The sequence below is a fragment of the Hippopotamus amphibius genome, chromosome 1 (genome assembly GCF_030028045.1).
Source record: "Hippopotamus amphibius kiboko isolate mHipAmp2 chromosome 1, mHipAmp2.hap2, whole genome shotgun sequence".
NCBI lineage: Eukaryota > Metazoa > Chordata > Mammalia > Artiodactyla > Hippopotamidae > Hippopotamus > Hippopotamus amphibius.
The window spans coordinates 56,662,545-56,690,173 of record NC_080186.1 but is presented as its reverse complement, the minus strand read 5'-3'; the positions used below and the strand labels follow the sequence as shown (position 1 = coordinate 56,690,173).

The following is a 27,629-nucleotide window of genomic DNA, read 5'->3' as shown; positions in this document are numbered from 1 at the left end:
TTTCTTTATTCTGCTGCTTGGCAGCTATTTCCACCATTCCATCTTCCAACTCACTTATTCGTTCGTTGTCTCAGTGATTCTGTTATTGACTCCTTCTAGTGTATTTTTCATTTCAGTTATTGTGTCATCACTTTTTGTTTGTTCTTTAGTTCTTATAGGTCCTTGATAAACATTCCTTGTGTTTTCTCGGTCTGTGCCTCCCTTCTGTTTCTGATATTCTGGATCATCTTTATGATCATTACTCTGAATTCTTTTTCAAGTATGTTGCCTATTTCTTCTTCATTTATTTGGTTTTGGAGGTTTTTTAATTTGCACTCTCCCTGGCAAATATCAGGGACTGCCAACTTCCTGGAACCCTTGCCCACCAGTGTCCTGTCCAAGCTGTTCTTTCTGGTGCATCCAGGACACAGGTCCCCCCTAATTTTACCTTGTACATCATTTATAATCAGTAAAATTAAACACATTTATCCTCTTGGCATATTTTTGCCTATTTAAAAAATGTGTTGCTCTTTCATCACTGATTTATAAGGGCTCAATAAAACTTAAAAAATTGATCTATGTGATTGTACTATAGATTACAAATGTTCTTCTTACCATCTGTTTTTTCCTTTTATTAATACTTTTCTATAATGAATCTTTTTCTTCCAACTTTTTTTACATTTCTTTAAATTAATGAATTCTAAAAGTTGATTGTTTTTTGGTATTTCAGGCCCTGGTAATCACTTTAGTAAACAGTTTGGTAATTCTTTGGTAATCAGATTTTATTTTTAAATTCCTCTTCAACAAAGCCATCATGGCATACATATTTTAAACATAAGCTACAGTATTACAATAGTAAAAGCTAAGAAGCCTTTCAAAATATACTTAACAGGGATTCTGAGGCTTTTTCATAACATCAGAGAGAAGTTTCACTCCCATACCAAGTACTTTATAGCCCCCAGGAAGTATTGCAACTAATGCCATACTAGCCACATCAAGGGCCTCTGAAATCTTTAAGGACTGATTATTTTTAGTTGTTTCAATGTCTCCTTTTAGTTGATCTATCTCTTTATTTAACTCCACAGCTTCCTTTTCAAATCCTTCTTTAAGTAGTTCTTTTTGCATCTGTAAAAAGGAGAAAGTCCTCTTTTGAAAATATGCCAAATCAGCATTTTGTATCAAACAAGTACAGCAGATAGGTATGTGTGTCTATTTCTCTAATATCTTAGAGGTTTTTTGATGTTTATCTAATAGTTGCAAATATTTGGACCTGGGTAATGAGAACATTCATGGTTTAGAACTTCCCAGGATCCCTCAATACCATCTACCTGGGACAGAGGAGCTGGGACTCGGTCAGGCCTGAAAACGACCCCAGGAATGTGTTCCAGCCCTAAGAATGCACTTTGGGAGGGAATGTAGGGAAAATCTAAATACTTGTCAGTTTCACTGAGGTAGGATGACCACAAATATATCACAAAAATGGCACTGCTGACTCTCTTTTTGACACTGGCTATCAAAGTCCAGGTTGGGACCAAGAATGCATTTACTCTAGGTATTTAAAATAAATAAGGCAAGCCTGGAAACAAATGCAGCACACTTTAGAGCTTTCAGAATGTAATACTTCATATCAGGCACAATCTGATACTTTCAAGAGCAGATGGAACTATTCCAGGTCTCTGATGGTTGTACCAAAAATTCCAAGGACTTTAGGGCTGATGTCTATTCACTTGGGGGCAAATGTGACCCTGTAATCACCACAAACATCAGTCCAGGGGACTGGGCCATTTATGTGTACACTCCAAACCCTAGCACTACAGCAGGTGCTGAGTCTTACAGAGGCAAGTCTTCAGCACAATCCACATCTCTTTGATGTTACAGTGAACCACATGTCTTTGGATTTCCCTCTGGGATCTGTCTTTAGGTCAAATTTCTGTGCTTTTATTTCTGAGAAGCTAGCATTCTGTTGATCAGGCCCTGCCCAGACCCATCCAGACTTACTTTCAGCTTGTGCTCCAGCATCTTTTCCTGCTCTCTTAGGAAGTTTTCTGTTTCCCTATTCATCTTTTCTTTCAGTTGGGTCATGTATTCCTTGAAGCTTTTCTCTTGTGCCACCATGTTTTGCTCCTCTTCATTCTGTTTCTCTCTTAGCAGCTCCTGTTCCCTCTCAGCTGCATCCTTCTTGGCACACTCAACTATTTCACAAGAGTTTTAAAGAGGGAAGAATATAACAGTTAGGCCGAGCTGTCACCTCCTTACTCAGAGATAAAATGGCTTTAAACTGGTGGGAAGGAATCTGACTATTCCTACTACCATATGAGAAAACATGCTTCAGCATGTGATGCAAAGGCACTGAACAGATGTTTGTGCCACTCAAACCCCCAAGGTTATTTCCAGATGTACCAGAGAGGTACCACAGAAGAAGGGGAAGCTTCTGTGTCAGGAAGTGTTTGGTACTATACCTGCCAAAGGGCAGCACAAGAGACACCTTTCCCTTTGTGAGCTCAGCCCTCCCCTGTACCTGCCATGGCCTTGTCCCCATCAGTGAGGGCTTTGTCTGCCAGCAGGATGGCTTCCGCTACTTCTGTCTGTGACTGCAGGAAGCTCTGGAGGATCTCGTTTGCCTGAGGAAACAACAAGGAGCAAAGATTTGTCAGGCAGCAAAGATGTAGTGTCTTGCTGTGAAATTACTGTTCAATAAACCTACAGATTGGACCCTTTAAGTTCTCCATCCTCTGTAGGATCCCCAAATGGTTACAGACCCCAGAATTATGTGCAATTCTATAAACACCCATCCTCCACTGTTGGCAACAGCTATATCTGAACATTCTTTTTCTTTTGACTAATGCTCATCTACTCTTTCTTTCTTAGGATATCATTTATGGAGACTTCAAATTGTAGCTTCCACCTCCTCTTCCAGGAAGCTTTCCTAAGCTTTATTCTGAATTTTGAATGACTACCAAGAACTTACAGCTGCCCTACCAGCACCACCACTTGATGGCTGTGTGATCTTAGGCCCCTTAGTAATTTATCCATACATCATATGTCTCAATTTTATAATGGGGATGACAGTAGTACTTAATTCATTACTCTGAGGACTAAATTGATTGTCTCGGCAATAAGGTTGAGTACAGAGACCCTGAGTTCACCTCCTCTCACAGGCACACAAAAATCGCAACAATTTCCAAGAACAACCATCCGTGAAAAGACTGGAACCTATCAGAAAATATCTCCTACAACTGAAGACATAAGTAAGGAACCAAAACAAGATGGGTAGGAGGGGTGGAGTCTCCATATAGTCAAATCTAATACCCCTGGGTGGGTTATTCACAATCGAGAGAATAATTACAACCTCAGAGGTCCTCCCAGAGAAGCGAGAGGTCCCAGCCCCATCCTGGCCGCGGCAACCAGGGAACAGCACCAGAAATACAGCCCTCCAGAGCATTTGGCTTTGAAAGCCAGTGGGGTAACTTTCAGGAGTCCCAGAGGGCTGAGAGAAATAGAGTCTTTTTTTTTTTAATTCTGTGGATTAACATTTTAAAATATCATTTATTTTATTGTTCAAAATAAGAAATAGAGTCTTAACCCTCAAAGGGCGCACACTCTATCTCACATGCTCCGGGATCCAGAGAAGAAGGAGTAATTTCATAGGAGCCTGGGTCAGACCTACCTGCTGACCCTGGAGATTCTCCAGGCAACTGCAGCTCACCCTGGGGCCACAGACACGGGTGGCAGCCCTCTTGGGGAGCTCCTTTTATCACATTGACACGGGTGCTGACAAGAGCCATTTTAGAATCTTCCCTCTAGCTTACTAACCCCAAGACCCAACCCTGCTCTGGTCCAGGTCTGCAAATGCCAGTGCTGGGAGCCTCAGGCCAAGCAAATAACACGGCATGGATGCAGCCCCACCTGCCAGCAAACCTCCTGTGCCCACAGGCACCTCTAGACATGGCTTTGTCCATAAGAGGGTCAGGGACCTGATCACACTCACTCAGCTGCTCCCAGGGCCATATCGTGCCCTGGGAGCAGCTGGGCTCAGACCTGGACCTATATGAGGCCCACAGAAGCTTCCAGACATCCCAGATCCAGAAGCCTAACTGGCTCTACCCAGCAGTGATCCAGTACATGCTCTGGGACTCCTGGGCCCTGCACCCAGACCCCAGGATCTGGCTCTCTTCTCCAGTGGGCTGCCACGAGCCCTAGGACCTGCTTCTCCCGCCAGTGGACAGGCAACAGTTCTGGTGTCTCCTGGTCCCTCACTCTGCTCACCACAAATGCAGCACTAGAAGGAGAGCCCCCCTGGGTTCCACAGTCAGCATCCTCATGACCAGCAGCCTCTGAACAAACACGACCTGGCAACCAAATGGACCAACAAGGCCCTCTGACTTTAATCTGCTGTTCTTTCCCAATGCCATTACTCCTCACCTTCACTCCTTTCCTGGGAACCAGTTTATAGTCCTGTTCCAACTTGCTCCTTGCTTCTAAGTAAAGACTGTGTCCTCCTGGGACAAAGAAAGTTCCTCCTGAAATACTTTTCATCAAGGATTCTGAAAGCTGCTTAAGTTCAGCCTGACAATATTTGACAGAGGCCTCTTCATTCTGGATCATGAAAACGTCCTTCTTTTTCTTCATGATGTCCTGCCAGGGAAATATGGGGAAATCCAATAGAAAGAAGCTGTTAGAAGGGAAGGTCCACCTGTGATCCTCTCGGAAGAAGCAGTCTGAAAGCATCAGGGTACATGAGACTCACGATAAATAACGTGCAGTCAGGAGTCTAGTTTTAGTCCCAGTTCTGACCAACTCTTTGTGTGACTTGTGGGCTCAGTCTCAACATCTGTGCAACGACGGGGTTGGCAGAGGCAAACTACTGCTGTAACAGTAGTAGCATTAGTAGTGATCCACCCATCACCAGTGAACAACGCAAGTGCAATTAAGACTGGAAGTAGGGTTTCCTCTGCAACCTTGGGTGGTATGGATAAAAATACGTGCATAGCAAATCCATTTCCTACTAATGAATTAAGTATACACTGAACAGAGTTTTGAACTCTTTTTGAATTCTTGTTTCACTGAGGATTTGAGTGTGTGAAAACATGGGAACAGAAATTTTTGCTTGTACTGATACATTACAATTGAGCTGGTTTTACTCTGTATGAACTAAGATTTTTGTGACTTATAGGATAGTCAAGGGAGACTGAAAGTCAAACTTTCAGTGAAGGTGCCAATGGTAAGCAGAATTGTGATCTCCAAGAGGTCTCTCTCCTGGTGTCCACACACTGCATAGTCCCTGGACTTGTGAATATGAGGAACAATTATTCTGTGTTTAGACGATATTGCAGGGAACAGGTTGACTTTATGAAATGGAGATTACCTAGGTGGGCATTAAGTAGTCACAGCCCTTTAAAAGCTGTTTTCTCCAGTTGGTGGCAGAAGAGGTAGTCACAGAGGCTAGGAACAAAAGAAGGAAACAGTGCACCATGGCTGGGTTGAAGATGGAGGGAGGTTCCCCAGAGCATCCATGTGAGTACCAAGCCCATTTGAACCTTGTTTTCAGCTGTGGTACAATGAGCAGGAAACCCATAGACTCTGGGCTAGGATCTGACCTGAGGAACTGTAAGTTAATAGATGTGTTTTTTTTTTTTTTCCAGCTGCTAAGCACAGGGAGAAAATAAAAAGACCAACTTTTAGAAAAAGGATGGACTGTAGCCTGTAGAGCCCAATCATTCACAAGATCTAAGCTCCTTTTATGATGAGAAGCACATAAATCATGGAGTCAAAAGGGAATGTATAGGTATCATTCCAGATGAAGGCATTAGGAAGGATATATTCTAGGCCACATTACCGCCAGCTTCTTCTGGAATTCCTGATTTTCATCCTTGAAGGAGTGCTCCATGAAGATTGCAATGGCTTCCCTCTCACAGGCTGCGTGCACCTCCAGCAGCTCCAGGAGCGTGTCCGTGGGGAGCCTCAGTCGCTGGGCCATCTGCTCGCTGTAGTGGTCAGCTGCCTTCTGCACAGCTGCTGAGTTCTCACGCTCAGCCAGAGTTGTCACTGCGTTCTCCAAACAAGGAACTCCTCCACTGTTGATGGCATCTATGTAGGACACTGCCAGAGTCCCCAACCCTGAATGATACATGATATTTATGAAATAAAGAGAGAATTCTCTTCCGTCTTAATAGCTTTAGAGATCAGCACTCCAAAAATCACTAAAAATTTTTTGAAGTTGAAGTTTTCTTCTGTTTATTCTTCTCCTCATTTTCTTTATTCTTGTATCCTCCTCCTTTTCGTTCTATGAATCCACTTCTTTATAATAACATCACTATATCTCCTGTTCACTCTATCTTTTGGATCAAATTCATCCCATTACAATATTAGCTCAGTAATCTCAAACAATATACTCAAAGGTCTCCCAGAACACTCTTCGCTTAGTAAGAAAATAAAAAGAACTCATAATACATGTAGGTAAATGACATAACTTGTGGGGATTATTTGTAAATGGAAATGTATTGATGAAAATGTCATCAAGAATTTCAGGCCAGTAATACAAACATTAAATAAGCAGGGCCCATCTCGGCACAGGGCACTGTGTGGCTGCCCAGGTGGCATGTGCGTGAAGCCAGCCCTGTACATAAGATTGTATTTACATTTGTTTCTCAGACTCTCAGTGAGCTTACATGGATTCATGGACTACTCTTTATTTTCTGATTCATGTAAACTCACAAAATATCTTGCATATCCTCACTCAAAACACTTATCCCCTCAGACAGCTCATCGCCATAAAGATTTCAATCTTTAACTTATATCATTAGTGTAATAGGTTCCTGAGATTTGGTGGACTAATACAGGCTTCTTTTAATGAAGAAACATGCATTTCCATGTGTGGCATGAACATCCATTTTTCCAAGTTACTTGGAGATGAGAAGACAAATACTGACAAACCCAGAGTGCAGTCACAACTTCACCACACACACTGAACCACAGAGAGATATGTTGTAGCAAAGGAGGCTCACCTCCCCCTGTGACAGTGATTCCTTCTCTTAGGGTCTTGGGCCTTGCATGGGTAAAGATATATGAGCAGAACTTTTTTGATTGCTTCTGGAAATTCACATCCAGTTGGTTATCTGGCACTTTCTCAATGTGACGTAATAATGTTTTGTCACTTGTAGGCCGATCAAAGACAAAGCACTTTCTTTTTGGAAAAAACTTCTTGATGCACTCTCTGGGCATGTTGGAAGTTTGGATTTTGGGATCTTTGCCTGCAGAAGTGGAAAAACAGCAATCATTGAAGGAACCGCCTGTAGGTAGGGGGGCTGAGGACTTTCATTTCCATGGATCTTTGCGTCACTGTAACTTCTGTGCCTGTGTATCTCCTATTATTGAGTCTATACTAATCGATTCAGGGCATAGGACCTCCCTCCCCTTCTTTGTACAGAGCTAAGAGTAAAGGAAGTACTTCTGAGGAGGCAGGGAAGGAATCCATTGCAAGTGAAGAAACTGTTGATTATTTTCCTTACCCTTCCATGGTGCACAGTGGATCAGCTGTTTATTAGATGTTTCTTCAGTGATAGAAAAATCCAATAAGTTGTCAGAAATATTTTCCTGATATTGCAGTCCCCATGTCAGAAATGACATGTGGGCTCTAAAGTAATGTAATGGTAGAGATAAAGGTATTTATGATATTGCTGAGAAAATAACCCTAGACAGAGAAATGATACTCAGGACAGTAAAGAAAAGACATATATCAAAGTAGAAAAGTACACATACTATAAATATGTTTGGAGATTACTTTAGCAGACACCCTCTCATATAAGGGTAGCCTCAATGAAACTAGGAGACCTCATCCATCCTCTGCATCATCTTACATTGGACGTGACTCTCATATAGAGTGATTCTGGGCGTATATCAGCAATTCAACAAGTATTTATTGAAAGAATGAGTAAATGATTAAATTAAGAAATGACTATTGCTTCTAGGTACCACCCATACCACTCTCTGCTAAAATAATCTGAGTAACTCATATAGTAACATGACATATACTGTGTAAGTTTCTAGAATGAAGAGTGTGATAGTATGAGGAAGAACCTATTAAGGATCTGACACTCTTACTTAAAGGACATGCCAATGCCTTCTTTTTTTTCTGAACTCTTTAGTGTGTAAATAGCTATCTATCAACATGAAGGAAGTAGCTATGTATGCTGGTAAGATACACTGTGTTAAAAGAAGGTATTTCAAAAATTAGTTCTTTTGTTTACCTTGTGAGTCTGTTTCCAAGTTGATGGATTATATTTCTCAAATAGGAAAGGAGAAGCACTTAGACTTAATATGCAATATGTTTATGAGTCTTTTTTTTCAAGGTATCAATTTTTCTAAAATCATTTGCTCTAATATTGGATTCTAAATTTCCTCTGTGGGCTTAAGCTCTGATCACTGGGGTTTTTCCAGTAACAATAATGACTGAAGTCACACCCACCTGTCATTCACCAAACACCATTAGCACAGCCTCACTCCAACCCCAAATGAAGAATGACATCAAGTGCTGAATGTCAGGGCTCTGTTTACCCCACCTTCTAATGAATTTCCCACCACCCTGGCCCTGCTCTGATACCTGGTATCAACTTCAAGGCATTCTCCAGGTACTCGTCTTCAGTGATGGGGTGTCCATCTAACTCCAACTCCAGCATGAAATCCCGCACAGTCCAAACAAAGTCTGGAAAGAAACTCACAAAATCGGCTGAGTCCTTTACTTCGCCAGAGCTGGGAGATGATTTTGTCCTGGTTAGCTCTGTTAGTTCAGTCACATAGCTGGGATCTTAGCTAAGGAACGAGAAATGCCCTCCAACACAATTTCCAGATCTCACCCCAAAACAAGTTTTATCAACATTCCCTTTTGCCCCGTTTTCCCTTTTCATCAGCCATGAGAATGGAGTCAAGGGAAAGAAGAAACAGAGTCACTTGCTATTCCCATAACCTGAATGAAACATGTGGTTCAGTTCCTGGAAGGATACTGCAGCTGCTCCAGGGCCTGGTGGCTGATGGTGCTCATGCTGTTGTAGACAAAGCTGCTGCTCAGAAGCACGGCCAGGACAAAGATCCACGAGTCATTCTTGGAGTCACCCTAGAAAGTACATTACAGCAGGGGACTGAGGACTCCACTCCCCATTCTCTCATTCAGTTGTTCATTTACTGTGACAGCTGTAGTGTAACTCAATAGTGAGGCAAATAACATAAAATTTCAAGACAGTGCTAAATGCAAACCTTTCTGGTGTTGACACTGATGCCTCTCAAGGCGTCAGGGTCATTAGCTGTTAACAGCAGTGAGTGACATCATAAATGTGTGTCAAATGCTTAGTACAGTGCCTAGAACACAGAAGTTATGCAATAATAAGTGGACCATGATTCTTTTGCCATTTTTCCTTGATCATGGGCTATATTAGGGATGAGTGATATTCAGTTAAATTCATCATCAGTTCATTGTGCATTTAGAAAACAGCAGATACTGCATCTGCTCGTGTGGATATAAAGTTTCATATCACAGTCCCTGCCCTAGAGAGATGGAGCGGCACATATACCTGGGAACATATGAATACATCCTAGATGATAAACTGTCAGGCATGGAACCAACTATTATAATGTAAAACACAAAGGGGCAATTCCAAAAAAAAATCTAGAAAATGTACTCTGTGAATTCAGAGCAAGAAGTGATTATGTCTGACAGTGATATGATGGCATTAAGATGAAAACAGCTGAGCTTTAAAGAATTGACAGAATGTGGATTTGTGGAGCTATAGGGACCATGCAGGTGGAAGGACCCACAGATGGTGATTACAATTGTCAGAAAGTGTGGTCTTATAGAGATATTACAGGGTAATCTTACTTGATGGAACTAGTGCTTGCCCATGTGGTAACAGATGATGAGCTTGAAAACGAGATTCAGGACAAGTCATGAGTGACTTTGAGACAGTTTTTATATGCTACGGAAATGCACTACATGTAGTAAGGGCAGCAAGTAGTGCTGCTGCTATCAGTTTGCAATTTGGTGTGCTTTGGTCCCTTGAGAAATGCAATTAGATGAAAAGAAGAAGGTTATACAAACGACAACCTAGTAGGAATCAGTAGACTATCACGGATTGACACTGAGCTGACTATTGAATATCTTAAATCTGGATTTTTTTTTTATAAATTTATTTATTTATTTACTTTATTTATTTATTTTATTGGCTGTATTGGGTCTTCCTTGCTGTGCGCAGGCTTTCTTTTAGTTGTGGTGAGCGGGGGCTACTCTTCCTTGTGGTGCGCGGGCTCCTCATTGCTGAGGCTTCTCTTGTTGCGGAGTATGAGCTCTAGGCACGTAGGCTTCAGTAGTTGCAGCACATGGGCTCAATAGTTGTGGCTTATGGGCTCTGAAGCTCAGGCTCAATAGTTGTGGCACACAGGCTTAGTTGCTCTGAGGCATATGGGATCTTCCGCGAGCAGGGATCGAACCCGTGTCCCCTGCATTGGCAGGCACATTCTCAACCACTGGGCCACTTAGCAAGCCCCTAAATCTGGATTTTAAAATTCAGAATTTCTTAATTCATGCCCCAAACCTTGTCTGCTTGGTGAAAGCCAAAGATTAACTGCTACTACTTTAATTTAGATGCTAACAAAGATAAGGAGAAAAGATTGATTGCAAGTAAGACTGTGAAGACAAAATACATAATGTTATTCCATTTACATTCTTATGGTGGGTCTAGGCAATGTTTTTTTTTGTTTGTTTGTTTTTTAAAGCTCTTTATTGGAATATAATTGCTTTACACTCTTGTACCAGGTTTTGAGGTACACCAAAGTTAAATCAGCTGTATTTATACACATATCCCCATATTCCCTCCCTCCCTCGACTAACCCCCATCCTCCCCGTCCTTGCCTTCTAAGGCATCATCCATTATCGAATTGATCTCCCTTTGTTATACAGCAACTTCCCACTGGCTATCTATTTTACATTGGTAGTATATATATGCCTATGCTACTCTCTCACTTCGTCCCAGCTTCCCCTTTGCGTCCCACCCCCCCCAACCTCGTGTCCTCCAGTCCGTACTCTGCATCTGCATCCTTATTTTTGTCTTGTCACTGGGTTCATCAGGACCATTTTTTTTTTTTTTAGATTCCGTATATATGAATTTGCATACAATATTTGTTTTTTTTCTTTCTGGCTTACTTCACTCTGTATGACAGACTCTAGGTCTAACCACCTCATTACATATAGCTCCATCTCATCCCTTTTTATAGCTGAGTAATATTCCATTGTATATATATGCCACATCTTCTGTATCCATTCATTTGTTGATGGGCATTTAGGTTGCTTCCATGTCCTGGCTATTGTAAATAGTGCTGCAATAAACATTATGGTGCCTGTTTCTTTTCGGATTATGGTTTTCTCTGGGTATATGCCCATTAGTGGGATTACTGGATCATATGGTAGTTCTATTTGTAGTTTTTTAAGGAACCTCCAAATTGTTTTCCATAGTGGCTGTACCAACTTACATTCCCACTAACAGTGCAGGAGAGTTCCCTTTTCTCCACACCCTCTCCAACATTTATTGTTTCTAGATTTTTTGATGATGGCCATTCTGACCGGTGTGAGGTGATACCTCATTGTGGCTTTGACTTGCATTTCTCTGATGATGAGTGATGTTGAGCATCTTTTCATGTGTTTGTTGGCCATCTGTATGTCTTCTTTGGAGAAAAGCCTGTTTAGGTCTTCTGCCCATTTGTGGATTGGGTTATTTGCTTTTTTGGTATTAAGCTGTATGAGCTGCTTGTCTATTTTGGACATTAATCCTTTGTTCTTTGCTTCGTTGGCAACTATTTTTTCCCATTCTGAGGCTTGCCTTTTGTCTTGTTTATGATTTCTTTCGCTGTGCAAAAGCTTTTAAGTTTCATTAGGTCTCATTTGTGTATTCTTGATTTTATTTCCATGATTCTAGGAGGTGGGTCAAAAAGGATCTTGCTTTGATGTATGTCATAGAGTGTTCTGCCTATGTTTTCCTCTAGGAGTTTTATAGTGTCTGGCCTTACATGTAGGTCTTTAATCCATTTGGAGTTTATTTTTGTGCATGGTGTTAGGAAGTGTTCTAATTTCATTCTTTTACATGTTGCTATCCAATTTTCCCAGCACCACTTCTTGAAGAGGCTGTCTTTTTTCCATTGTATACTCGTGCCTCCTTTGTCAAAGATAAGGTGCCCATATGTGCTTGGGCTTACCTCTGAGTTCTCTATTCTGTTCCACTGATCTTCCTTTCTACTTTTGTGCCAGTACCATACTGTCTTGATCACTGTGGCCTTGTAGTATAGTTTGAAGTCAGGAAGCCTGATTCCACCAACTCCATTTTTCCTTCTCAAGATTGCTTTGGCTATACGGGGTGTTTTGCATTTCCATACAAATCGTAAGATTTCTTGTTCTAGTTCTGTGAAAAATGCCATTGGTAATTTGATCGGGATTGCATTGAATCTGTAAATTGCTTTGGGTAGTACAGTCATTTTCACGATGTTGATTCTTCCAATCCAAGAACATGGTATATCCCTCCATCTGTTTGTATCATCTTTGATTTCTTTCATCAGTGTCTTAAAGTTTTCTGCATACAGATCTTTTGCCTCCTTAGGCAGGTTTATTCCTAGGTATTTTATTCTTTTTGTTGCAATGGTAAAGGGGAGAGTTTCCTTAATTTCTCTTTCTGCTCTTTCGTTGTTAGTGCATAGGAATGTGAGATTTCTGCGCATTAATTTTGTATCCTGATATTTTACTGAATTCATCGATTAGTGCTAGCAGTTTTCTGGTAGAGTCTTTGGGGTTTTCTATGTATAATATCATGTCACCTGCAAAGAGTGACAATTTTACTTCTTCTTTTCCAATTTGGATTCCTTTTATTTCATTTTCTTCTCTGATTGCTGTGGCTAACACTTCCAAAACTATGTTGAATAATAATGGTGAGAGTAGACACCTTTGTCTTGTTCCTGTTCTTAGAGGGAATTCTTTCAGTTTTTCCCCATTTAGAACAATGCTGGCTTTTGGTTTCTCATATATGGCTTTTATTATGTTGAGGTAATTTCCTTCTATGCCCATTTTCTGGAGTTTTTATCATAAATGGATGTTGAATTTTGTCAAAAGCTTTTCCTGCATCTATTGAGATTATCATATGGTTTTATCCTTCAATTTGTTGATATGACGTATCACGTTGGTTGATTTGTGTATATTGTAGAATCCTTGCATCCCAGGGATAAACCCCACTTGATCATGGTGAATGATTTTTTTTAATGTGCTGTTGGATTCTGCTGGCTAGTATTTTGTTGAGGATTTTTGAGTCTATATTCATCAGTGATATTGGTCTGTAATTTTCTTCTTTTATGACATCTTTGCCTGGTTTTGGTATCAGGGTGATGGTGGCCTCGTAGAATGAGTTCGGGATGGTTCCTGCTTCTGCTATATTTTGGAAGAGTTTGAGAAGGTTAGGTGTTAGCTCTTCTCTAAATGTTTGGTAGAATTCACCTGTGAAGCCATCTGGCCCTGGGCTTTTGTTTGTTGGCAGATTTTTAATCACAGTCTCAATCTCCGTACTTGTGATTGGTCTGTTCATGTTTTCTATTTCTTCCTGGTTCAGTCTTGGAAGATTGTATTTTTCTAAGAATTTCTCCATTTCTTCCAGGTTTTCCAATTTATTGGCATATAGTTGCTTGTAGTAGTCTCTCATGATCTTTTGTATTTCTGTGGTGTCCCTTGTTACTTCTCCTTTTTCATTTCTAATTCTTTGGATTTGCATCTTCTCCCTTTTCTTCCTGATGAGTCTGGCTAATGGTTTATCAATTTTCTTTATCTTCTCAAAGAACCAGCGTTTAGTTTCATTGATCTTTGCTATTGTTTCCTTCCTTTCTTTTTCATTTATTTCTGATCCGATCTTTATGATTTCTTTCCTTCTGCTCACTTTGGGGTTTCTTTGTTCTTCTTTCTCTAATTGTTTTATGTGTAAGTTTAGGTTGTTTATTCGATATTTTTCTTGTTTCTTAAGGTAGGAATGTATTGCTTAAAACTTCCCTCTTAGAAATGCTTTTGCTGCATCCCACATGTTTTGGGTTGTTGTGTTTCCATTGTCATTTGTTTCTAGATATTTTTTGATTTCCTCTTTGATTTCTTTAATGATTTCTTTGTTGTTTAATAGTGTGTTGTTTCGCCTCCATGTGTTTGTATTTTTTGCAGTTATTTTCCTCTAATTGATATCTAGTCTCATGGTATTGTGGTCAGAGAAGATGCTTGATATGATTTCAATTGTCTTGAATTTACTGAGGCTTGATTTGTGACCCAAGATGTGATCTATCCTGGAAAATGCTCTGCGTGCACTTGAGAAGAAAGTGTATTATGTAGTTTTTGGATGGAATGTCCTATAAATATCAATTAAGTCAAGATGGTCTAATGTGTCATTTAAAGCTTGTGTGTCCTTATTTATTTTCTGTTTGGATGATCTGTCCATTGATGTAAGTGAGGTGTTCAAGTCTCCCACTATTATTGTGTTACTGTCAATTTCCCCTTTTATGGCTGTTAGCATTTGCCTTATGTATTGAGGTGCTCCTATGTTGGGGGCATACATATTTACCATTGTGATATGTTCTTCTTGGATGGATCCGTTGATCATTATGTAGTATCCTTCCTTGTCTCTTGTAATAGTCTTTACCTTAAAGTCTAATTTGTCTGATATGAGAATTGCAGCTCCTGCTTTCTTTTGACCTCCATTTGCTTTGAATACCTTTTTCCATCCCTTTACTTTCAGTCTATATGTATCCCTTGGTCTGAAGTGGGTTTCTTGTAGGCAGCATATAGAAGGGTCTTGTTTTTGTATCCATTCAGCCAGTCTGTGTCTTTTGGTTGGAGCATTTAATCCATTTACATTTAAGGTGATTATTGACATGTGTGTTCCGATTACCATTATCTTAATTGTTTTGGGTTTGTTTTTGTAGGTGTTTTCCTTCTCTTGTGTTTCCTACTTAGAAAAGTTCCTTTAGCAATTGTTGTGAGGCTGGTTTGGTGGTGCTGAATTTTCTTAACTTTTGCTTGTCTGGAAAGGTTTTGACTTCTCTGTTGAAGCTGAATGAGCTTCTTGGTGGGTAGGGTATTCTTGGCTGTAGGTTTTTCTCTTTCAGGACTTCCAGTATATCCTGCCATTCCCTTCTGGCTTGCAGAGTCTCTGCAGAAAGGTCATCTGTTATCCTTATGGGTTTTCCCTTATATGTTATTGGCTGCTTTTCTCTTGCTGCTTTTAATAATTTTTCTTTGTGTTTAATTTTTGTTAGTTTGATTAATATGTGCCTGGGTGTATTTCTCCTTGCGTTTATTCTGTATGGGACCCTCTGCACTTCTTGGACTTAATTAATTATTTCCTTTCCCATGTTGGGGACGTTTTCCACTATAACCTCTTCAAATATTTTCTCAGACGCTGTCTTTTTTTCTTCTTCTTCTGGAATGCCTATGATTCAAATGTTGGTGCAGTTAATGTTGCCACCAAGGTCTCTGAGACTATCTTCCATTCCTTTTATTCTTTTCTCTTTTTCCTGCTCTGTGGCAGTTATTTCCCCCATTCTATCTTCCAACTCACTTATTCATTCTTCTGCCTCAGTTATTCTGCTGTTTATACCATCTAGAGTATTTTTAATTGCAGTTATTTTGTTGTCCATTGCTGTTTGTTTGTTCTTTAGTTCTTCTGAGTCCTTATTAAATGTTTCTTGTATTTTCTGTATTTTGTTATCAAGATTTTGTATCATTTTTACTATATTACTCTGAATACTTTTTCAGGTTTTTTTCCTATTTCCTCTTCATTTATTTGGTCTTGTTGGTTTTTTTCCTGCTCCTTTGCCTGCATGGTGTTTCTTTGTTTTCTGGTGGTAGTCTAAACTTCAGAGGTTGCTTGTCCCGGCAATAACGGGCTTTAAAGAAAACTGTCCAAGCCCCAGACTAATGGCAGAGTGTTGAGTGTTGAGTCAAACAAATACTAAGTCAAGGAAACACATACATGTATAAGACACACAAATACTGAGTCCAATAGAACATAAGGCACTAGAAAGACCTGACAGGAGAACCCCAGTATGCTATCAGACATTCAAAGAGAAAACCAACAGGAATTCGAAGCCAAAACAGAACAAAACAGAAATAAAAGCAAAAGCAAACAAACAAATAACACCACACACACACAAACACAAATCCCGGGAGATACTGAAAGCTAGGATCAAATATAATAAAGAGCTAGAGTACCACCAGACAGACTGAAGATTCTTAGAATGAAATCAGACAACTATACTAAGAAGTAAGATAAAGACAAAAACCTGATAATAAATACCAAACATTGTGTCATCTCAAGAATAAAGCAAGGAAACAGAGCAGGCCGATGATATTGCTTATAAGCATATTAAGATAAAATAAACTAAAAAAGGATAGAAGACAGGGCAACAGAAGAGCATAGTGTGACTGAAAATATGAAAAGAAAAAGAAAGAAATAGATATATATAAAAGATAGAGATGAAAAGACGATAGAAGAGATACAGTCAGCACTACAAAAAACTTAGCTAGAAATAGAAATATATAAAAAGGCTAAAAATAAAAATAGAAGAAAAAGAGCAGAAAAAGAATATGTTATAAAACATGTAGGTCCCTTAGGACTAAAATTATAATTAATAAAAAAAAACCAGAACCAAAACCAAAACGAAAACAAAAAAACTAGAACTGACCCCAGAATGGACCAGTTCAATAGAATTAATACTGATATCCTTGGGGTCTCAGCTGTAAGTGTCCTTCTAACCGCCTTGGGTTTTTTGTATTATTCTTTGACCAGCAGAGCTTCCTTTATTGTTCGTCTGTAAGCGCTGGTGTGCAGGGAGAGAGAGGGTACAAAGTGGCTCCTTCCTCTGGGAGTGAGTGAGCAGTGGCGCATTGTCTGGGTCAAAGCAGTTCAGTCGGGCGTGGAAGTGCCTGTTGTGGAGGGACACCGGCAGCTCAGCTGTAAACAGAATGTCTCAGAGTTGGGCCACTCTGTGGGCTTTTGGCTCTTGTCTGCAGGCACTCTAAGCCAGCCCCATCCAGGGGCGTTTGTTATCCCTGAGTGCATTAGCTTGGCCCACAGGGGTCCTTCCTCTGTCCATTGCAGGCCGTGAGAGAGGGGCTCTGCCTGCAGCTCCTCCCCTCTGCTTGTGAGTCAGCAGTATCCAGCTGCCACTATGGCCTCGTGGCTCTCTGCGGTAGGCACTCTTTGCTGCGGATTTCTTCCCTCCTGTCCTCTCAGTCTGTCTCCCCACTGTCAACAATGTTTCTCACCCTGAACCAGTTCTCTGGTTCCCATGCTCCAGCTCCCAGACCCCCTGCTCAGCTGTGAATTAACATCTCAGTCTGGTCACGCTGAGCCGTGATGCATACCTTCCATGTGTTTCTCACTCCTTCCTGTCTGCCACAGCTCAGCCGCTTCACCCTTCTTGGACCATCGTAAATGCCTCCCCACTGACCCAAGGATATTCCCCGTTGGAGAATGGGCCTCCCCATCAGATAAGGGACATTTCCCCAAATTTGGCAATCTCCCCTCTGTCTCAGATTCCCCCACCCTAGGGTGTGGGACTCATCCCTTTCCTTTCTTCTCCTCCTCTTTCTCCTTTTTTTTTCTTTCCTCCCTCTGTCCTACCCAGTTATGTTGGGATCTTTGCAGGCCTCTCTGGTGTTTGCTGGTGTTCAGCAGATTCTCTGTGGGAATTTTGCATCTTTTGGTGTATTCCTAATGCGTCTGTGAAGAGGGATGCATTCCACGTCCTTCGACTTCGCCCCCATCTTTCTTCTACCCTAGCTCATGTTTTTATAGTACTCATTGAAGAATTCATCTTCAGAGCTCCAAAACTTGGAATAAAATATTCCTAGTATTGTGGAAGCTTTTCTGGAGTTTTAAAAAATAGTTTATTCACTGAAAATGATTTTCATGATTCCTACCTCCAACCCCAACAACTCCATACACCTTAACCTGTAGAGCCACTTGATTCCATGGATTATAGCTTACCAGGAGTCTTCCTGAACCTGAACAACTGGGATAGGTTCGCACTATTTTTATTCATGGCTCCCTGTACTGATAAGACTGCATATTTCTTATCTTTCCAACTCAGCTCTGGGCCCATATCTCACTCACTGCAATATCTGTTGTACTTAACACAAAGACCAGGAATTCAGATGACCAATAAATATTTGTTAACATGTATCTTTTACCCCAGTGTTAAAAATAAGGAGATCTATCCCCAATAACCAAAGTATTGATCTTATTAAAGAGTAAATTCAAGGTTAGAGAATTTAGCCTCATTATTCATAATTGGATTTGCAGTTTACAGGAACATGTCATAAAACTTGAACTGAGATGGGAAATTGAACTGTAGGTAGAATATCAGGAATTAAGTTTCAAGAGTAAAGAAGATTCCCTGCCTCACCTTCTCCACATCACCCAGGCCCTCAGTGTCCAGAAGGACCAGGGTGTGGCTCTCCTTGGAGGGGTGGGGCACACACCACATCCAGATGCCCTTGGTTTCAGACCTGACCGTGGAGCCCAGACGGAAACCTGCAAAGAAAGAGGAGAAAGCAACACACAGTAAGAGCAGATAGCCCAGGCTGCCCAGGGGTCACTTTGGGTAAACTTGCCTGAAAGTGAGTGCCTTCCTGGGAGGAAGGTGCTTCCATTTCAACAAGGACAGAAAATCCAACCTCTTCAAAACCTTTTCAAGAAACACTTTGTGCCCCATATTCTCCTCCTAACATTAATGGTTCAAATAATGTTAGCTCTATAAGCCTTTCTATATTTATCTGACACTGAAGAGCTCCGTTTTCTTCCACTTTCTGCTGGAGTTCCACCAGTGACTGGTATTAGCAGGAGGTCAGAAGTCAGCCTCCTGTTCCCCTGGTTTTCACCCTGGTGAGCCAAGATGTCCCAGGGCCTGTATTCCTCTACTTTGGTCACATCTCCTTTCATTTATCTCCATCCAGTAACTCTGGTCTTTGCCACATTCTGGAATCCACTCTTTGCCTCTTTACACTATGGGAGTTATAAAGGCTACCTGGCCATTGTTCCTGCCCCTCTAACTGCTTTTGCATCCTTCACTGGTCCCCTTTTCCCTGCTTGTGCCCTTGTAATTGTCCCTCCATCAAACATCTTCAGTTACCCTTAAGTGGATTATCTGTGTCCTTTCAGAACCTGGACTGATTCATCAGATTTTGTTAGCTTTTTTTTTTTTCCCCTCCACTTTCTCCCCATATTTTCCTCATTTCTGTTCTCTTCAAAAAAAAAGATAGTTCTTTGTTCACGGACTCAGGTGGGGCTATAATAGAAGGGAAAGCAGAAAGAACCTGTGAGAATTGCTTACCCTTCCTTCTAAAGACTTAAACCCAAAGGGGAAGAAGATGTGAGATATACACCCAAGAGGTTGTAGGCAATACATCTTATCCAACAGTCCAAGATTTTGACTGTCTGCCAGATGCCAATGCTCCTTTCAACAGAGAATAGAAATGGATATGATGAAATGCCTAGGGGAGCATGGCTCCGCATGGCTCAGGCCCCTCAACTGCCACATCCTGTGTGCTCTGTTCAGAGAGTGTCTAACACCTGAGATGATCTGCACTCTTCTACATCGTGATGGTATTTGACTGCTTGCTGATTAATACAGAGCAATCTGAACTCCCAGTTCCCCCAGGGAGAAAAGACAAGGTGTAACTGGAGTTCATCAGTGTCAGTTATGAGAGCTAAAGGACAGACAAAGAAGTCATCACAAGGAGAGGGAGTAGTGGCCTGTTTCTGCTACTCCACCTTGACTGGGTGATGATTTTGTTTGTTTGTTTTTGTTCTTCCTGTGACATGACTGGGGTGGTGAGTCACAATTCAGGTGTTTTAAAACAAAATTAGGTTAGGTATTTCCTCATTAAGGGAAATCACCTCCTTATTACCTGATGTTATCTTGAGTAGAAAAAAAAAAAAACAATGTTGTTGAAACTCCTTGTATGTATCTTTTTCTTAGAGTTCTCAAATCTTTAATCCCTCCCCAAATGACCTATTTATTAATTTAGGCTAGCAAGGAAAAATGTCCTCCCCTGATTGGTGATCAAGTTCCTCTCAAAGGAAGACAAACATAAATGTTTTCTTTGAAGCCAATAAGAGATTTCAAACCAAAAAGAGAGAGAAGGAAAGGTAGAAAAAGAGAGGTGGGGGAGAGAGAGAAAGATACAGAGTCAGAGATAGAGAGAGCGTTTGAGTGAGAGAGGCAATGAGATATTCCTGGGGATCCTTAGAGTTTAGTGGACTGTTCTACCCCCTAATTGTGCGGAGCTGCTGAGCCACAGAGGAAGGCATTAGGAAAGAAATGGTGTGTGTTCTTCTTAGAAACGCCCAACAGGATGTAGGCAGATTATCCTAAAAATCAGTAAGAAACAAGACAAGCAACTTGGTAGAAAAAAAAACCCTCTCGAAAGAGGAAATGCAAATGCCAAATATGTGATAAGGTGCTCAAGCTTATTTGTAGTGAGGCAAAGAACATGCAACTATACAGAGACCAGATCACCAAAAGTTAAAAAGTGCTTTCACCAAAATTTTGTAAGGATGTGGAGAATTCTAAATTATGCTAATAAGCATATAAACTGAACACAAAGCTTAAAAGTCTGTTTGATATTATCTAGAAAGGCAGAAGACATACATCCTCCTTGATTCAGCAATTCCACTTCTGGATATAACATGAAATTAGTGTACACATGCACTAGGATATAGATGGAAGAATAATCATGAGAGCACCATTCATAGAAGATAAAAGCTACAAATAATACCAGCGTTCATCAGCAACAAACGGATGAATAAATTGTGGTATCTTCTGTCAGGTGCAAAGCATAAACTAGTGAAAATAATTACAGGCATATGTGACAGGCTAGATTAACCTCATAAACTTCTTATTGGGAATATGAAGCAAGATCCCAATGAATAACAGAATGTAATTCCTTTTGTAAAGTTTAAGCTATTTTTAAGGAATGTTTACATAGATTGCAAAATCATGTTTACATAGGAAAAGTGATCGAATGCACCATGAAAACCAAAACATTGGTGAGCTCTAGTGAGGATGTGAAAGGGTGTGATTTGGGCTTTTGAGGTGTTGGTGATGTTTTATTTCTTGATCTGGGTGGTGATTCAACAGATCATCACTTCACATTTATCCACTTTATATGCATTTTTATGCACTCTTCCAAATGTGTTAGAGTTCATATATTAGAAAAGACTAATTAGAGAAAGAGAAGGGGTATAGTTTACCAAAGATTTGCTGTGAAATTAAGCCAAAAAGAATGCATGGTACCCCCACTGAGATATGGGATATAGGGATTTTACTGTCTGTAATTCCTTGCATCCCTTTTTAAAAATAAGACATGTTGAACAGTATTTGGTTGCTGCTAGGAATGACTCTGTGGTTAAGGGCAAAATGATGAAGGAGAAAGGAAGGGAATAACTGTTGAAGATGAGCCCCTGAGCAGATGGCAGTGGGGGACCAGGATGAACAAGGTGGATGTTTTGATGAGATTAGGAACTCGTGATTACTGGAAAAAAAAGTACACATTGTGGAGAGAAGGGTTTAAAGTTATAAATGCGGTGATGAGAGAATTTTTCTTCAGTGGGAGGGGTTAGGCTCTTCCTTAACGTGACAGTAGAGGAGGGTGACCAGCAGCCTGTGTTATCACTGCTTCCAAGCAAATGGTCCTGAGTGACACTGAACAACACTCACCATGGTTCTGTCCTGCCAGGCGGTTCATCAGGTAGGATTTTCCCGTCCGATACAGCCCTGCAATGGCCACCACCACCACAGGCTGAGATATCTGGTCAAGAATCTTCAGTGCTTTTGGATTCACTCTCAGCTGATTGTTCTGGTTTTTCATCAGACAGATGGGGTCCATTATGGTGGATCCAGACGCCATGGGAAGCTGTAACCCAGAGGAACAACTCAGTAGAACATAAGGTCATCTCTCATGGTTACTTAAGTCATGTGGACATCAGCCTTCTTCTTGTGGAACTTAAATATCAATTTTATATGTTTTGTATATTTCTAAAAGGCAAATATTTAGCCTCGTGTGTCAAGGGCTGTATAGATACATTACGTACATTATCATATTGCTTAAATGAACCCTAAAACAAGCTTGCCCACGTGATGCATACAGTGAACAGAATGAGAAAACAAAGCACTGATGATGGAGCCTTGAGAACACTAAGTAGAGGCAGAATGGGACATGAAGGAGATGAGGAGTGACCAGAGGTGATTCCTGGAGTTCCAGACTGATTTGGTCACTCATTAATTGCACAAATGTTTATTAGAACCTACCATGTGCTGGACACTGTACTAGGGGCTCAGCATCAAACAGTGAACAAAATGCATACAAATCCCTGCCCCGTGGAGCTCTATTCTAGTGAAGGAGACTGATAATATAGAACGTGTAAAGGCAAAAGACATATATATATATTAGAGGATGGTAAATGCTCAGAAGGAAATAAGCAGGGAATGGTGTTGGGAGTGTTGGGGGTTGAACTGACATAGAGTTGAGTCAGGGAAAAACTTGCCAAGAAAGGAAAAATGAACGTGATCTGTGACCTTGATGAGGACAGATGCAGTGAATTGCTGGGAACAGAACAGGCTGGAGGAGGAGTGACTGGAGAGAAAGGAGAGACAAAGAATGCAGCTCTCTCTCAAACGCAATAGGACAGTCCTTAAAGGTACCTAACAAAGTTGTGCATGCAAAAATGAATTTATTCACTGAAATTACAGGACATTTGTTACTATTTAAGCTGATAGGGAAGAGAGGCAAGCAACCAGGGTGTGTTAAGGCCTGCCTGTATCTGTCCGTCTCACCTCTGGGCCAGGCTCTACTTTAAATGATTTCATCACAATGATTGGGTGTTTCATGATCACAAGAGTTAGACAGCAGTCAGAGAGCTGTGACTGTCCCTTTATTTTCTCCAAGATAATACTAAGCAACATCCACATGTCCCCATACTTTACCAACTGTGTGATGACTGGGAAGATCAATTTCTCTGGGTCTCAGGTTTCTCTTCTGTAAAATGGTGACCCTAAAAGTAAAAATCAATCAGTCATTATGGTCACTAGGAGGATTCAATATCTCATTCTGCTTATAATGCTTTTAAAATTATGCTGCTACATAGTAAATCCTGTATACGATTGTTTTAAAATAGACTGTCTCTGAAGACAGGGAGGGTAATTTCTGAATGAAAGTGGAGGATTGGCTTTGCCCTGAAACAGTTGACACTTCTCACCCTGGCTGCAAGCAGGTGGGAGGAAACAGCCCATGAGGGAGATGAGCAGGCAGCTGAGCCTCAGCAGTGACAGCTGAGAGTGAGGACACTGATGGGGGAAGAGTCAGGCTGCAGGAACTCCGAGCTGCCCTGGGATGTCCGAGTACGGGTTCTGGAGTCTGGCTGCCGGAGTTCAAACCAGAGGGGTCAAGTCACTTACTGTCTTTTGAAATCTTGAAACAGGAAATTACCTCCAAAGCCTCCATTTTCTTATCAGTTTATAGATAAGTCAGAAATTCTTGCCTGTTTCATTACTGTACAACTGGTAACACATAGGCTATCAATTATAGAAAAAAATTTTCCTGGATTCATGCACTATTTCAATAATCAGCAATTAGACAATGTGTTATAATGTCTCAATGAGTTCTGTAAGCTGCAAATTGCCAAGAAATATAAGGTACTGTATCTAAAATCTTTTTATCTGAAGAAACATGAATTTATTGAGCAAGACTTCCTCTGTACCATTGCGTTCCTTTTCCTGTAGTGGATTGGGAGCAGAGATGGGGGAGTAGAACATGACCTTTAACTGTTGTGCTGTGTGAAAATTAATGGAGGGGAACCTGGGAAGTTCCCTGGCGGTCCAGTGCTTGGGACTACTGAGCTTTCACTCAGGAGGGTGCTGGTTCCATCCCTGGTCTGGGACCTAAGATTCCCACAAGCCCGCGCTGTGAGCACCTGGCACTCGGCGCTCCGCCCCCTTCCCCAGAAGGAAACCTCACGCAAATGGAGTCAGCAGGCCAGAAGGGGGAGCTCTCATGCAGAACTACCGACCAGAGGTCAGTTTCAGGAAGAATTGTCAGTTACAGACCCCAAGAGAAAAATCTTCAACAGGAAAGAGTCACCAATGACAGTCCCCAACAAAAAAGGTATACACTGCATCTCCCGCAAGAATTGACTACCTGGAAACTCAGTGAGTCAATGAGAATTGATCATCACCTGAACCCTGACTTTTCTTTGCAAACCACCCTCCGCAGCACGTTCCTTTTCTCTATCAAATAAGGTTCTTTGTTGGGCTTGCCTATGGCTTTTGCTATAGCTTCCTTGTCCCAAATTGCAATTCCTCTGCTATTCCTGAATTAACTCACTTTTGCTGGGAAAACACCTGTTTTATTTTTAAGGTGAATAGCTGTAAGCAAGAGAAATTGTAGAGCTTATTTCTTGGACTGAATATTGATAAAGCTTGGAGTAAGTCCATGAGTGTACAGAGATTCTTTTTTAATTCAAAGTATCCTGAGGTACCAAAACCAAAAAGCTTTTATCTTCAAAACTAAACAAGTGGAAAAGAAAATTGTTACTAGATGGCAGAAGATGGTCAACAGTTTCCAAAGTTACTGTTCAGGAGGGTTATCTAAAGTGATAGTTAAAATACCCCAGACTCTGTATTTTCAGCAAGTACCACAAAGTATTCTAATGCAGCTAATGTAGGGGCCACTCATGAAAAACAATGCATGATAAACCAACATGATTAGACCTTCCAGTTATTCTTAATCGTTTTTTAGTGAGAGTGAATTGAATTATCCCATATAATACAGATCTGTAGATTCAGAGGATCAGCGGTTAAGACAAAAACAATCCAGGGTCAATTTAAGATTTAAATTGTCTCTATGTCAAAGACCATCTTTTCTCTGTTTCTGCAATGCCCAGTGGGGCGCAGTCAGGATGTGTCTGAGGAGGGAAGGAGGGGGCTGGAGGAAGAGACCTCACGCAGAGCCTCTGCGAGGGGACAGGGGTCCTAAAAAGGACTTCAGCCCCCTTTCCTCAGAAGATGTCGCAAGCACTCCTCCCTCTCCCACGCCGGACTTTTTGCTGCAACCCTGCTTAGATGTTCAAGGAGGAGCAGCGCATCCCAGCAGCACGCCTCGCAGCCGCCTGGGATCCAAAAGGAGACGCTGAGCTGCCAGAGCCACGCGCCCCGCCGGGCGCACACCCTCCGCCCGGCGCTGCCATCCGCGGCTTCTGCTGCTTCAGTGTGGGGTCTGCGCTGGGGGATTTATTGTTATTTAAGGGACATGCGCTTGGAAGGTAAAGCTTAGGAGAAACTTACGTGGCGCGCGGGCACTGTAGCCGGGGTTCAAGTTCTCAGCTGCTCTGGCTCGCCCCTAGGGCTCCTCCTGCATGTGGCTCCTCCGGAAAACGACTCATATTCAGAAGCTGAAAAGTCAGATGACTATTATAGGCTATCCAGTTATGGGTAGGATTTATGAGAAGCAAAATCGAAATCGAAAGGACATAAGGACACACCTTTTTTTTTTTTTTTTTTTAAATCGGACACGGGAACCTGGATGAAATCTGGAAAGACAGGAAGACAGAGTTCCACACCTGGCTGAGCAAACCCAACTTTGTCCCTCCTCCACAGGAGACTTAGGTGTCCTTGACCCCACCGTGAATGTGGGCCAAGTAATGGTAGGATGAGAGAATTCAACAGCCTGCCTCCCAGGGGCGCTTTTGTGAGAGAAGGGGTTTGTTTATTCACTTGAAGAATGTTTCACTTGTTCCTTTCCTTTCTCTTTCCTTTCTAAAAATGCATTTTGTTTTTAACTTGGAGATTTTTTCATTAGAGATAAAAATATGTGTGTGTATAAAATCCTGGACTTTATAGCCCAGACTTATTCACTATTATTTTGTTACAGTTTTGTTTTGGTTTGGTTTGGTTTTTTTTTTTTTCCTTTTCTTTTACTAGGGTAGATGCACATTTGGGGGTTGGGGGTTGATTCACATTCCTTCCATCCTGTTCTGCATCCTCTATGGCATTGTACTTACCTGCCAGTTAAAAGCTTGACAGCTGCTGTTAGGGAACCAGGTTCTTCTGTCTGAGGAGCTGCAAGCCAAAACACTGAGATGCTGAGGTTTGCAGCAGAGAAAGACTTGATTTGCAAGGCAACCCAGTGAGGAGGCAGGAAACAAGTCTCAGGTCTGCCTCCCAGAAGGAGAGGTGCTTGGAATATTTAGGGGACAAAGAAGCAGGGTAGTCTTAGGCCTTGGGGAAAGGTGATTGGAGGTAGGGGAAAGGTGAGGTAATTGCTATTCTGTGCAGGCTTACCTGAGTTACATGCTTCTTCATGGGACGCATGTGAAAAATCAGGGGCATCTGTCATGAAACAGGTCAGAAAATTTGGGGCTGTGATGACCATAGATTACCTATGGGACAAGCAAGTCTGTTCTTTGTAGACGCTGATCAGCCGTATTGGTTTCACCTGATTTCAGCCAGTTCTGTAGTGTTACAAGAGGAGGGATTTTTCAAACAAGCTATTCCCTTATCTGCTGTTCTGTAAGATGAGCTCAAGAATCTCTGTTAGTCACCAGTTTCTGCTACAGGTTTTTAACCCTATGGAGCAGGGTTTCACTACCACATCTGTATTTCAGATGGTAGTGAGGGAAAGGAAGGACAGGCAGAGTATAATCTCCAAGTTCTATGCCCAAGACTCGCCAAGAGCAAGTGCTTTGGCACGTATTCCATATGCAGACTTATCTAGCTGCAAAAGCAGCTACAAACGTGTAATAATCCTTAGCCCGATTGCCATAAGCTTATTTTGTAAAATAGAATGATACCATATTTGGAGCTGCAAAGCATGTTATAACTCTAAAAGTATATGCATCAGTATCAGGGACAGAGTTTTCTAGGATCCTGGGACTAAACTTGGCCAATTCAAGACTTAAACCTAAGCTGGGAAAATTTCCATGGCCCCATAATTCCTGAGCCACCGAGATTGATTTAGGGGGAGATCGTGCGCATGACCTAAGACCAGATAAAGTTAATCCTTTCTCAGTTACCTGGATCCAAGAAATTTCTCTCTCCTTTTCTCTCTCGCTCTTGGTCTTGTTCTGGCTCTCTTGTTTTTTTAAAGCTCTTTATTGGAGTATAGTTGCTTTACACTGTTGTGCCAGTTTCTGCTGTACAACAAAGTGAATGAGCTGTATTTATACATATATCCCTATATCCCCTCTCTCCCTATCCCATCCCTCTAAGCCATCACCAATCAGTGAGTTGATCTCCCTGTGTTATGCAACTCACTAGCTCTCTATTGTATTTTACATTTGGTAGTGTATGTATGTCAATGCTACTCTCTCACTTCTTCCCAGCTTCCCCTTCTCCCATTGCCCCCTCACCATTCTGCATCTCCCCCCCCCCCCCCCCACACCTTGTGTCCTGAAGTCCGTTCTCTATATTTGCTTCTTTTTTCTTGCCCTGCCACTGGGTTCATCAGTACCATTTTTTTTAGATTCCATGTATATGCATTAGCATATGGTATTTGTTTCTCTCTTTCTGGCTTACTTCACTCTGGTTCTGGCTCTCTT

The 27,629-nt window shown here is 41.4% G+C and overlaps 1 protein-coding gene across 2 annotated transcripts; it reads right to left on the bottom strand.

Moving 5' to 3' along the window:
* Positions 1-783: 783 nt before the first annotated feature.
* Positions 784-25,488, bottom strand: LOC130839502 (guanylate-binding protein 4-like). Of its 2 annotated transcripts, none has more exons than XM_057713698.1 (11): positions 25,378-25,488; positions 21,757-21,952; positions 18,442-18,569; positions 8,979-9,088; positions 8,579-8,775; positions 6,984-7,229; positions 5,816-6,096; positions 4,402-4,614; positions 2,498-2,600; positions 1,978-2,171; positions 784-1,104 (listed from the first exon to the last, which is right to left on the bottom strand). In XM_057713698.1, the coding sequence occupies exons 2-11, from the start codon at positions 21,944-21,946 to the stop codon at positions 865-867; spliced, it is 1,902 nt and encodes a 633-aa protein (XP_057569681.1). In that variant the 5' UTR covers positions 21,947-21,952; positions 25,378-25,488; the 3' UTR covers positions 784-864. The 2 variants fall into 2 exon arrangements, with proteins under 2 accessions (XP_057569681.1, XP_057569686.1); XM_057713703.1 differs by lacking the exon at positions 25,378-25,488 and adding an exon at positions 23,023-23,031.
* Positions 25,489-27,629: the final 2,141 nt, after the last annotated feature.

What these genes read in the sequence shown, in the direction of transcription:
- LOC130839502 (XM_057713698.1), bottom strand. Translation starts at nt 21,946, where the DNA reads ATGGCGTCTGGATCCACCATAATGGACCCCATCTGTCTGATGAAAAAC. An exon ending in CCTGGCAGGACAGAACCATG is followed by an intron (nt 18,570 to 21,756) that starts GTGAGTGTTGTT and finishes CTTTCTTTGCAG; the next exon opens with GTTTCCGTCTGGGCTCCACG. An exon ending in GCCTGGGTGATGTGGAGAAG is followed by an intron (nt 9,089 to 18,441) that starts GTGAGGCAGGGA and finishes TGTACTTTCTAG; the next exon opens with GGTGACTCCAAGAATGACTC.